Raw genomic sequence first — 13,587 nt, 5'->3', positions numbered from 1 at the left:
TAGAATTTAGAGAACAGAAAGGTTAAAAAGTCACTGTCACATAAAAGCTAGAAAGTTAATTGTACTGCTATTATATATTCATATTAATTATATTCCCATCCATGAGAATACAGCCCAAGGAAGTTAGTCAGAGAAAAAGTTGTTTATATGATGATATCAATACTCCTTTAAAAGTTGTAAGTTTGAAAAACCTCAACTGCCAAATAAAAGTGCCTTCAAAACTGTCGAAATGGCTTCAAATCTGTCAAAATGGAATTTGACAGTATTCCAGGATTTTATAGATATTAAGAATTACAAGTATGTTTTCTATGACAACATAAGTGAATGTGTATAAGGATTTAAGGGGAAGAGAAGAATGTAAATTATTATATATATGGATTTACACTTATAAAATACATATATCCAAAGAAAATACTGAATGTGATTCTAGAGTATTATAAATAAGTGAAGTTTAATATTATTTTTAAAATATATTATTGCTTAAGTTTATTTTTTTATTTTTTATTTTTTAAACTATTTATTTATTTATGATAGTCACACAGAGAGAGAGAGAGAGAGAGAGAGGCAGAGGGAGAAGCAGGCTCCATGCACCGGGAGCCTGGGCCAAAGGCAGGCGCTAAACCGCTGTGCCACCCAGGGATCCCTGCTTAAGTTTATTTTAAAAATCAGTCATGTGGGGTGCCTGGGTGGCTCAGTTGGTTGACTGACTGGCTCTTGATTTTGGCTTGGGTCATGATCTCAGAGTCATGGGATGGAGCCCTGTGTCAGGTTCCACACTCAGCAGGAGGTCTGCTTGGGATTCTCTCTCAACTTCTCCCTCTGTCCCCTTTCTCTCACTCTAAAATAAATCATTTTGAAAAGTATCAGTTATGTAATACTTGCTTTTTTAAAAATTTGAAGCATAGTTGACACACAATGTTATATTTGTTTCAAGTGTACAACATAATGATTCAACAACTCCATATATTATGTTGTGCTCGCATTTGTCCCCATACAATGTTATTATAATATTAATTACATTTTACGGTTTTGAAATTCCTAAGGTAAACCCAAACTAATCAAATTAGAACTAAATGTCCAAGATTTTTTGCTTGTTTATAATTTTTAAAGACTTCTCATGGGCAGTTGGGTGGCTCAGCTCGTTAAGCGGTTGCCTTCAGCTCAGGTCATGATACCAGGGTGCTGGGATCAAGTCCCACATCGGCCTCTCTGTTCTGCTGGGAGCCTGCTTCTCTCTCCCTCTGTCATCCACTCCCCCTCCTTGTGTTCTCTCTCTCTGTCAAATAAACAAAATCTTAAAAAAAAAATACTCAGAAAAGAAACATATGAGACTTAATAGTATGCAATGATACTGTGTGTGGCATGGAGGCCAGGTGGAGAAAGTGGACTGTAAACCCCAATCTAGTGAGGAATTCAGTGAAGTCAACCGCAGTGATGGGGTTCTCTAACCAGAAGTCTTAACTTGGTGAAAAAGTCATGCGACCACAAACGCCTGACTTGCCATGATAACTTCATCTCGAAAAAGGTAGAGGACGTGAAAACAGGAACTTGTACTCTGGTTCCTGTTATGAGCAAACAAGAAGACTCTCAGGAGAGAGAGACCATATCGTCCTGTAGTTTGAGAGCACAGGAAGGAAGAAGAGCCTTTCCCAATCTATGACCTTGGTCAGGGCTGACAAATATATGACACAGCGGCTGTCATGTTCTCTCTCTTTGAGGAGGGTGTTTGACGGATTTGCAAAATAACCATTTCATCTGTTCCCTAATTTATGATCCATGAACAGATCTGCCACCAAAAAGTCAAATAAGTTTTAGAAAACTCCCTCTGGGAGGTTCACATTGTACATTAGCTTATTAAAAGGAAGTCCAGGGATCCCTGGGTGGCGCAGCGGTTTAGCGCCTGCCTTTGGCCCAGGGCGCGATCCTGGAGACCCAGGATCAAATCCCACGTCGGGCTCCCGGTGCATGGAGCCTGCTTCTCCCTCTGCCTGTGTCTCTGCCCCTCTCTCTCTCACTGTGTGCCTACCATAAATAAATAAAAATTAAAAAAAAAATTAAAAAAAAACCCTTTAAAAAATAAAATAAAATAAAAAAATAAAAAGAAGTCCATCAGTAAAGAAACTTGTTTAATTCAGAGTTTCCTATATTTATTTCATCAAAGCATCATTTTGCATTGATGTGTAAGAAATATTATTCACATACCAAGGAGCTGGTATTCTTCTCATGAAGGATGCTGTAAAAACAACAGCCTGAGGCAACACTTCTCAAACCAGTGTTGAGGGAAAACCATGTTCTGGGAGAGCTAACAGGTGTGCCCCCACAAAAGACTTCCTATCTCCCATGAATTTTGTCCAAACAAAGTTGCACAGCTTTCTTTTTTCTAAGTTTTTCAGCCTTTTAATATTAAACCTTTTCTTTGAGCAATTTCCTCCCTGGTGACAAAATTTAGGAGGCACGGTCCTGATGAAATCATCTGTGGCCTTACAGTAGAATATATGCTCAGGACATGATCTGCTATCTCAGCACAGAGACGATAAGCCCCCACAGCATTCTGTCAGATTTAGCAAAAGCTTTGCTCCTCCTCAGAGCAAGAACCACTTCCCTTTCAGATGGTGACGACCAACATCATGCTTTCCATTTTCCTGTGGCCATCCAAAAGCACAAAGCACAACTTCGAACTTCAACATGGCAACCAAGGGATCTCAGAGCCTGCAGATCTGCCTCCATTTTTTTCCTTCTGGAAAGAGGCTCTCTTTTAGAGCCTCTTCTATTTTATTACACATTTCCCCTCCTCCTACACATGTATCAGGCATATATGGCAAGTTAATATATACTATATAAGTTAATTAAATTACATTAAAAAGTCAGTCTAATAACTCCATTTTCTTTTATTTTGACAGGGTATAAGGCTGGTGGAAAAGAGAAAGGTGGGAAATAAAATATGGCCAGACTTCAGCAAGCATATGGCAGGGTCTTTCACTATATCCTTGTGAATAAGATGAGGAAACAGAAACAGGTCAATTAAATGGATTTGTGCCTTTTTGATTAAAGGACAAAACAACTACCAACCTGCAAGGATGTTTCCACCTGAACAACTCAGGAGCTTTTTCCTCTGCGCCCTCATCTATCTTGCTCATATTTCATTATTTGGCGAAATTGTACTCTCCTACTAGGCTATGAGCTCCTCAAGATTTTTCATTTTTAATTTCCCAGTGACAAGGACAGTGCAAATAGAATGTTAAATAAATATCTGGCATGTGGGTTTTTTAGTGAGTGCTAAAAGGCTGTCTTTGGATTGTGTCCAGTTCATCATTTTTGGTAATGGTGTGGATGAATTTTAGAGGTGACATGAGGTCGAAAAACAGAACTACATTGGAAGAATGTACTTGAAAATGTATTGGTAGCTTGGAACAAAGGGCCAAATTCAACAAGATGATGGAATAAGAGAATAAAATCCTGTATTTGGGCCTCCAGAATAACTACAAAGGCACAGGTTGAACCTTTGGTTTTGGGGTTTTCCTAAGTTTTTGTGAGTCTCATGAGAATGATGTTAAAAATAAATGTGATTATAAACTGGATTAATAGAAAAAGGAGATTATATGACTGTACTAATTAATCAATACACAAAATATTATATGGCTAATTGCGAGTATGGTGTCTAAAGAGGGAAACTGAAAAAGAGGTAAAGCTGAAAATGTTAAAGGAACTTTAAAAACACTATCAGACAAGGGGAGAGGATACCCACATTTAACAGGGAGGGACTCAGGTACAACATGACAGCTGTCTCAAAGGCATGCAGGAAGAATGAAAATTGTCATATAAAACCCTAACGCGAGTGAAGTAAATTATAATTCATTATATGAAAAACTTTTCAGGCTTACTAGGAGAAAGCACTCATCAACAGTAAGTGAAACTCAGGAGCTATCTAGCTAGTATTTCATCAGATTTTAAGCTGTGAAGGAGATTCAATCATTAGCTAGGGGCTTTCACTACAGGATTTGTCATTTTAAGTGCAATTCTACCTACAGTAGAGAGATTCTCCAAGCCTACTGTGTATAAAGGACATACAAAAGTTGGTCTAATTTGTCATTCATTCCACATCACATCTACTTTGAGAATGCATTGCTAAAAATAGCTCATCATATTTCTAGCTAACCTAAGATACAAATTCATCGATGTCCTTGTGAAGTGGTAAAGGGACAGTGAATGCGAACTGCAGCTGAAAGAAAGATTTCTTTTTTTGGCTAATGGAGGCCTTTCTGCCTAAAAAAACATTCTTTGTGTTTTACTCACCTCAAATAATGCCACAGACAGATGTACAGTTAGACTGATTAGGGACCTTCCTGGTCTGAGCAATGACAGCTAAATTATACACTTTCTTTCTTTTTTTAAGTAGACTACACACCCAATGCAGAGCCCAATGCAGGGCTTGAACTCACGACCCTGAGATCAAGACCTGAGCTAAGATCAGTCAGATGTTTAACCGACTGAGCCACTCAGGCGCCCCTAAATTATACATTTTTGTATGGAGGAAGCAACTGTTTATTATGAAATGTTTAATACAATAGTTTCTCAAATTATAAGCGCTAAAGTTCCATTTGAGGGCACCTCTCCACAGTGTGGATGCCGCATGTGCCATCGCAGGGACCCTGCTCCTACAGCCCCTCCTTGCTCCTCTGCATCATCACATTTTCTCTAGTGAACTTTTCCTCTCAGCATTATTTCTTTCAAGCTACAAGAACCCTCTCTTGTCACCATGCCCCTCTCCATCTTTCACTTTACTAGAAAAACTCCTTTGAAATGTCCACTTTTGCTCTCACTAATCTCTTATTCTCTTTTGAAACTTACTGAAATCCAGTGCTGACCTCAGGCATGCCACCCGGATTATTTATATTAATGTAAGATAGTAAAGACCTCCACATTGCTAAATCCCATGGTAAATCCTCAGTTCTTATTTTACTTGACCAATTAGCTGTATTCCATGCAGTTGATTCCTCCCTCCTCCTGGAAGCACTTTCACCTGGCTTCCAGGACCCCATACTCTCTTGGGTTTCTCCTACTTCTTTGGCTGCTCCTTTCTAGTCTCCTTTGTTGGTTCTTCCTCATCTTCTGAATGCTTGAAACATTGGAGTGTGTCCAGAATCAGTTGTTGCACCTCCGCTCCCTATTAGTTTGCACTCTCTTGGCCTCATGGCTCTGCCTGCCATCGCTATGTCCAGGACTCCCAAATTCCTATCTCCAGCCTAAGTCTCTTGCCTGAGCTGCAGACAGATATATCCAGTTGCCTATTCAGTATCTCCATCTGAATGTTTATCAGATACCTCAAATTTAGCATGTTCAAAACAGAATTCCTGATATTCCTTCCCAACCCGCTCCTCTCAATCTTTCTCAAATAAGCAAATGGCAATTCTATCCTTCCAGTTGCTCCCAGCAATCCAATGGAATTATTCTTAATATCATTCTTTCTTTTATATGCCATATCCAATATATCAGCAGTTCTGCTGTTCTATTTTGAAAATATGTCTAGAATCTGACCACTTCTCACCACCTCAATCTGGCCATTATTATCACTTGCCTGGATTATCACAATATCCTACTGGTCTCCTTGCTCCCATTCCTTCAATCTATCCTCAACACAGCAGCCATAGTGATCCTGTTAAAATGTACATCACATCACTCTTCCTCTCAATTGTTAAATGTCTGCTGATCTTATTCAGAGTAAAACCTAAAGTCTTTATAAGGGCCTATTAGACCCTACATGATCTGGCTGTCTGTACACACACACACACACACACACACACACACACACACACAACGCGCGCACGCCAATACCTCTGGAACATCATCTCCTACTATTTCTGACCCCTCTCACTCTGCTCCACACCCAGTGACCTTCCCCTAGTAATCAAGGCCCAATGTATCTTTTCCAGAATGTTCTTCCCCTGGGTGAGTGCTTGGCTGTCTTTCCCTCAGTCCTTTAAGCAAATGTCATCTCTCAGCAAGACCTTCCCCAGACATCCTATCTAAAACTGCAACCCCCAATATTCCCTTATTGCATATATATTTACCTTATATTTATTGTATCTGTCTCCCTCACTAGAATGAAAGCTCCTTGCATTTCGTCTGATTTGTTCATTAATGCATTCCCAGGGTCTAGAGTACTATGCTTAGTACATAGCAGGTGTATAAGAAATAACTGATTGATTGGGTTAATTTGAACTGGCCAAAGGTGCCCCTGGGAGTTCAGTGGATCCTTTTCAATAATTCAATAGGCAAATAGGTGAATAGTTTTGTCTAGTTCTTTCTTAACTGTTGTGAAGCACAGTGTTTATGCATACACACATCAGAGTCCCTTTTCTAATTAAACTGTTTTCACATGATTTAATTCTGTGCTAATAATAATCTTTTTTTTTTTTTAATCACACTGGACTGCGTGGTGACAAACCAGCATGATGAAAGAAAATACTGAACTGGCAGAAAATTGTACTGAAAAACCTGACAATATGGCTGACACATTATATGATTTAATATAGAAAGATGGAGCCAAACATTCTGGGAATTAAATCTACTAGTATTGTTAGGATCTTTAGGCAAAGGTGACAGCATGTGCTTGTTCTGAGTCAAAATATCTTTATCCTCAAGAATCAAGCATAGGTGGCAGATTTAAACCACCATGGCTGAAGGGCATGTACATTTTTTTTAAAGGATTTTATTTATTTATGAGAGGCACAGAGAGACAGGCAGAAACATAGAGGGAGGAGCAGGCTCCCCACAAGGAACCCAATGTGGGACTTGATCCTGGATCCCAGGATCATGCCCTGAGCCGAAGGTGGTCGCTCAACCACTGCACTCCCCAGGCGTACCAGGGCATGTACATTTTTAATAAAAAGATGGAAAAGCCAAAAATCTTCAAGTTCTGTATCTCATAGCACTATGTCAAATTTCTGACCCATATTCTAATTGACATAATTTAGACTCTGCTGTTTGCAGACAGGAAGGGTGGGGATCAAGTAAGAAAATGATTATAAATCAATAAAAATTATTATATTAATAACTTCATACTTTTGAGAGCTTCTTATATGCCACTTAGCACATAGAGTCTCTCATTTGGTCATTACAACAACTCTATGAGGCTGCCACTCTACAAATGGGGAGACTGAGATGCACAGAGGTAACTTACCCAAAGTCACATTGTTAGTAAGTGGTAGAGACAAGTTTGGAACCTTATAAGAGGTCTGATTCCACAGATCTTGCTCTTAACTGCTAAGCCATATTTTCTCACTAACATCCATGGAAGTATTTGGGGGTTCATTATATCCAAAAATATTAAATGAGGCTCAGGAAGTTTCAGGACCTTTAAAAACTAAAGATCCTAAGCAAAATTACCAATAGTCAAAATTCTAGAAAAACAATAATACCCATCAATTTTATAAGAACAGATGGCTTCATTTTATCTATAGTGTTGGGCTGACCAAAATATTAACCATTGTCTTCTCCTGCTCTTTTAAATTATAATATCCAGGGACACCTGAGCGGCTCAGTCAGTTAAGCATCTGCCTTCAGCTCAAGTCATGATCCCAGGGTCCTGGGATCAAGTCCCGCATATGGCTCCTTGCTCGGTGGGGAGCCTGCTTCTCCCTCTGTCTGCTGCTCCCCCTGCTAGTGCTCTCTCTCTCTGACAAATAAATCTTTTAAAAAATTATAATATCCAAATCTTATTTAGAAATAAAATTTGAAAAACTCCTGGAGTGCGCATTAAAACACACCACCACCACCACTAGATGGCAAGACTGGCAGAGTAAAAACAGGAGAGTAAGATAATGCAAAAAAGTTCTCATATAAACACAGATATACTGGATAAAATGTAACAAAACTACTTGCAATGCACAAAGAAATCTTGAGAAAAGAGGAAAATCTTAAGTACTAGAACAAATAGGAATTTAAAAGAGCAGCAAGTGTTGCATCTAATTAGGGGAAGAATTAAGAGCCATGAAAGAGAACTTGTCCAGAGAAGTGCCACAGGGAAATGGAGACTTGAGGAGAAGCAATATTCTAAGAGACAATAGCTGAGAATTTTCCAGAATTGGGTAAAGATATGAATCCACAGATTTATTTTTTTTAAAGATTTATTTATTTATGATAGACAGAGAGAGAGACACACACACACAGGCAGAGGGAGAAGCAGGCTCCATGCCAGGAGCCCGATGTGGGACTTGATCCTGGGACTCCAGGACCACGCCCTGGGCCAAAGGCAGGCGCCAAACCGCCAAGCCACCCAGGGATCCCCCCTGAATCCACAGATTTAATAAGCACAGTGAGTCCAAAGCAGGAAAAATAAAATGAAATCCACATCTAGACATATCCAGAGAAATTATAAAATGAACACACAAACACCACACACATAACCTTCAATAGAAACTAACAAGAAAAGACAGATTCCCCATAAAGGACTGTCAGCAGATTTCTCAAGACCAACAAGAGAGGTCAGATTACAATAAAAGAATACCTTAAAATTGCTGAAGTAAAAGAACTATCATCTTAGAATTCAATACTTAAGTAAACTATAATTCAAGAATAAGAGCTGAAATAGACATTTGCAGACAAAGACAGAGCTTACATTAACTTACAGAGTTCATATTTTAGGATGGTGGAAACTGGCCTCAGTGGAAGAGGAGGAAGGGGTTCTATACCATTATCTGTTCTTTTTTGTAATTTTGGAATATTTAAGAATGTTAATAATATATAATACATTATATACTATTAATAATATTAATATTTAATAATTAAACATGCAAAATATTTAGAATAGCTAATAAACAGGTAAAAATTAATCACATTTAATAATAAAATTATAAAGAGCAAAATGAGCTAATTCTTTTGATAAAGATTTAAAAATTGGTAACAGTTATTGGCAAAGGTGAGAAACCACTCTTGTATCTTGCTGGTGAGTATGTATAATTGGTACACAACCTTTTTGGAGAACACTTTGATAACACATACGAAAGCCTTAACATTCTGCATATACTTTTAATCAGTAATTCTATTTTAGGAGTTTACTCTAAGGAAATTATTGACAATAAGTACAAAAATCTCATACTGCAAGATATTTATCACAACACTGTTGTTTAAAAAAGCAAAAAAATTATTGATTGGTTAAAATAAGGGTACATCCATTTAGTGGATTACTTATTTCCAGGAAAATAAAATGGCATAAAGTTATTAAAAGTGATATAAAATAGAGGAACATTTAGTGAAAATAAAAAATGTTCATTTTATTAAGTAAAAAGAATCAGATCACAAGAAAAGAGACAATGATCTCATTTGTTTATTTTATTTTATTATTTTTTTGATCTCATTTGTTTAAAAAAATTCTTTGTATAAAAGGACTCCAAGTCTATATACATCACAATATTAGGAGTTATCTAGATGTTGAGATTATCATGATTTTCTTTTATCAATATTTTGTAAATTCTCTAAAATGAGCATGATTATTTTATACTAAACATGATTTTTCTTTTGTACTAAGGGAAGAACTTTTGGTTCATGTGAGTGTTATAAAAAGTTGCTTTGAGGGGCACCTGTGTGGCACAGTCAGTTAAATGGCTCCTGGTTTTGGCTCAGGGTCATGAGATCTAGTCTTGAGATGGGCTCTACACTCATCATGGAGTCTGCTTAAATTTCTCTCTCCCTCTGCCTGTGGCCCTCCCCCATTCTTGCCCCCCCACCAAAATAAATAAATATATCTTTAAAAAAATACTGAGTGCAAAAACATTAGAATCTCCAAATGCCAGGTTGGCTAAATAATTGTGGGAGAGGAGTTTATTAAGCATCTCTTAATAATTAATTCAAGAAGCTAGCAGTACCATTTAGCTACACATTCAGAAGAGTGGGAGAAAAAAAGAGTGAACTCATGAAACAAATTACATCTCTCTGTAGGAAAGTTAAAAGTATTTTATGACCAGGAAAGGGGACATACACATAATATATATTGTTACTGTTTCCCAACTCCTAAATCTCTTGAATTGTTATACACAGATGTCACCTTCACCAAAGCTATAATAATCTTATACTAGCTAAAGAAATTTTTGTTTGCTATTTGAGACTTTTCTGAGAACTGCTGGAGAGACAGATGTTTCTATGTAAGTGATCCTATATGGCACTGTTGAAAGCCTTTGCTGTCCAAGGACAGTTTCTTGTTTTTTGGTACATCTAATAAAGGGCCACAAACCAATCTGCTTACTCTTCACTTGTGAGATATATTACTTGTCATTTCGGATTAATAATTCAAGTCTGAGGATGCTTCCAAATTGTTGCCTCTCCCTCCAATATATTTAATCATTGGACTATTAAGATGACATTTTTATATACTTGTGAAGTAAAAGCTGTAACTAGCTGGAAGCTGGATATAGTAAGTCTTCACTTTCTGTGTCCTTTTGAACTGGTACACTATGCTAGTTTCCTCATTTGCTTTGACATGTGCTCAAGATAAACTTATCTAAGAAGTTTTGCTTTTTTAATAAACAACAGCCACCTGTGCTGTATAGGCTAATATCCTTCTACCTGGTTTTTCTGCCCCCACACACTTGGTTCTTTTTAAGAATTCTCCCAGTATATACATACATACACATAAATATATATGTATTTAGAATAATACACAACTAAAAGATAGATTTATTTTTATTTTTAGGGGGGGCAAAGGGAGAGGGAGAGAGAATCTTAAGCAGACTGTCTGCTGAGTGGGGAGCTCAATCCTACAACTCTGAGATCATGACCTGAACTGAAATCAAGAGTCAGATGCTTAACCCAGGTATCCCACTCACCTAGCATTTTTAAAACTGCCAATCTGGTCTTATAGTTTCTCTAGCTTAAGCTTGTTTTCATCATAAAATCCAAAAGCCTTAATGTGGCTTACGAAGTACTGGAGGATGCAGATCCTACCCCTCCAGTTTTATCTTATGCCACTTCCAACCACTAACATTTCAGATTAAATCCATGCTCCTCCTCATTTCAGGTCTTGGCAAATGTGGTTTGCTCCCCCTGAAATGCTCTTCTATCTTAGAACTCAGGTAATGCTTACTCATCCTTAAGATCTCAGCTCAAATGTCACCTCCTCAGGGAAGCTTGCCTTGACCATCCTCATTAGATCAGTTTCCTTTGGTTTATGCTTTTACAATAGCTCTGTATTCCTTTATTTTTATTGTTTAATTTAGAATTACACACTTGTGTAAATTATATATCAAATGGCTAGTTTTTGACAGCAAACTGTAAATCCACAAAGATCTATACCTGTCTTGCTTACTACTGTCACATCAGCCCTTAATTAGTACAGTTCTTGATTCAAATGTTTACACTGAGATGATGGTAGAGGATGTTATCAAGTTAACTGATAGAAGGATTAATGAATGTTTCTTGACATGCTTTCTTCTTCTTCTTCTTTTTTTTTTTTTTTTTTAAGATTTTATTTATTTGAGGGGCACCTGGGTGGCTCAGTTGAAGCCTCTGCTTTCAGCTCAGGTCATGATCCTGGGGTCCTGGGATGGAGACCTGGGCTGGGATCCATGCTCAGCGGAGAATCTGCTACTCCTTCTCCCTCTGCCCCTCCTCACCCCCGCTTGTGCTCTTGATGTCAAATAAATAAAATCTTTTTTAAAAAATTATTTATTTGAGAGAGTGACAGAGAGCATGAGCAGGGAGCATCATGCAGGGCTCCAACTCAGGACCCCAAGATCGTGATCTGGGCTGAAAGCAGATGCTTAAGCGACCAAACTACCCAGGCGCCCCTGACATGCTTTCTTCTTTAATTACTACAGAAGTGCTGGAAGCAACATCTTGGAAATTAACAATAACTCAAACTTTAAGCCACTATTGAAATATGAGAACAAGTTCACATTCTTGAGATGCAAAGATCTATGAACAACTAGTTGGTTAAAATCTTGGCTCTCATTTGCTGGGCAAGTCACTTAATATCTTTGAGTTTAAACTTCCTCATTTATAAAACAGAATAACATGACTCCTTCCTACCTCATATAATTACTGTGTTTTATAGTGTGTTCTTTTCATGCATGAAAAAAGGCATGAAAAAGAATGGCAAGCTATTAAATAAATGTTTATCTAGTATAGTTGTTACTGAGCAAATGAAACAATGGGAAGACATATACTTGGGGAAAACTGATTAATTTAAGGATTAAACTTGTTTTTCATCATATGAATATAAATATAAACAAGACTGAAAGTTCAGAATTAAAATGTTTAGAGATAAACCTGAATCAAGTAATGCATTTCCTAAAGTTTGCTACTACTTAACATTCTTTTAGGGAAGAAAGAAAAGAATAAAAGACCTTTTTTTTCTTTCCTTTTTCTTTCTTTTTTGGTGTGATAAACATTCTTTTTTTTTAAAGTAGGCTCCCTGCCCAGCATGGAGCCCAATGTGGGGCTTGAACTCATGATTCTGAGATCAAGACCTAAGCTGAGATCAAAGTCAGATGCTTAACCAACTGAGTACCCAGGCACCTTGATAAACATTTTTCTAGTGCTAGAGAAATATACTGCAAAATGGAATAAATCTTATCCAGCTAAAGCTCTGGATAATAATAATAATGGCAAAATAGTAACAACTAGTTTTTATTGAGTTATATACAGGGAATTCTTCTATACACACATATATAAATACTCATTTAATTCTCTTAATAACTGTATTGGTAGGCTGCAGACAGGGAAATGAGACATAAAAGGTTAGACAATTTGTCCAAGATTACACATCAGGTAAGTGGCAGAACAAGTATTTAAACTCAGGCCATCAAAAAAAATAAAAATAAACAAACAAACAAACAAACTCAGGCCATCTGGCCCCAGAATCTTTATTGGTCTCTATTTTTAATTTAGTACCTTAAACTTTGCATCCACTCAACTTCTTCTCAAATTCTCCACACCCACAAAATACTGTTAAGTTAAATATTCATCTATCAAGTTCAAAAGAAAGCAAGTCCTAAAACTGAGGGGCAGAAATGCAGCAAATGAAAGATTTAAGGCTTTACTATCATAGACTTAAAAGCAATTATATTTCCCCTCTTTTAAAAGACTTCATTTATCTATCTGAGAGACACAGAGAGAACGTGAAGAACAGAGATTCTGAAGCAGATTTTGCACGGAGCACAGAGCCTGATGTGGGTGGGCTCGATCCTACAATTGTGAGATTATGACCTGAGTTGAAACCAGGAGGAGGATACTTAACTGAGCCACCCAGCCACCTCTTCTCTTTCTTTTTAGAATCTAATCACATTCTGATTTTAGAAGAGACAGTCAAAATAAAAAATATTTCAGTTATATACACTGACCAGGATATGATCCACTCGGTCTCTTTTCTTTCTTCCAAATTTCATCATTTTCTGCCAATCTGTTTTGTGGTTTGGCTCCTTTTTAAGACTAAACAACTTGAGTACTTCTGTGGCTATGAAGTTCTGTGAAAATAAGAGGGAATGAAACAAAAACAACAAAGTTCCTGAGATTTAGTGCTTATGATGCAGATTTGTGCTAAGAATATAGTATTTATAATAAAAGATCATACGAATTTCTCCCACTTACAGTTCC

General features: G+C 37.3%; 2 protein-coding genes across 11 annotated transcripts in view; one reads left to right on the top strand and one right to left on the bottom strand.

The window, feature by feature from the left end:
- Positions 1–3,608, top strand: part of LOC111096631 — a 48,932-nt gene extending 45,324 nt beyond the window's left edge. For 2 of the 7 annotated variants that reach the window (XR_005361965.1, XR_005361966.1), the window contains exon 4: positions 2,901–3,595. Coding sequence is in view for 1 of the 7 variants with exons in the window: in XM_038542177.1 (XP_038398105.1) it covers positions 2,901–2,993 (93 nt within the window). In the remaining 6 variants the exon portion in view is untranslated. Of the gene's footprint in view, positions 1–2,900 lie in introns of all 7 variants that reach the window. The other 5 variants (XR_005361963.1, XR_005361964.1, XR_005361960.1 and 2 more) reach the window with 4 other exon arrangements.
- Positions 1–13,587, bottom strand: part of CEP350 (centrosomal protein 350) — a 153,597-nt gene that overhangs the window by 3,895 nt on the left and 136,115 nt on the right. For all 4 annotated transcript variants that reach the window (XM_038542170.1, XM_038542172.1, XM_038542171.1 and 1 more), the window contains one exon: positions 13,335–13,457. In XM_038542170.1, the coding sequence (XP_038398098.1) occupies positions 13,335–13,457 (123 nt within the window). The remainder of the gene's footprint in view (positions 1–13,334; positions 13,458–13,587) is intronic.

The sequence above is a fragment of the Canis lupus genome, chromosome 7 (genome assembly GCF_011100685.1).
Source record: "Canis lupus familiaris isolate Mischka breed German Shepherd chromosome 7, alternate assembly UU_Cfam_GSD_1.0, whole genome shotgun sequence".
Taxonomy (NCBI): Eukaryota; Metazoa; Chordata; class Mammalia; order Carnivora; family Canidae; genus Canis; species Canis lupus.
This window is presented reverse-complemented; position numbering and strand designations above follow the sequence as displayed.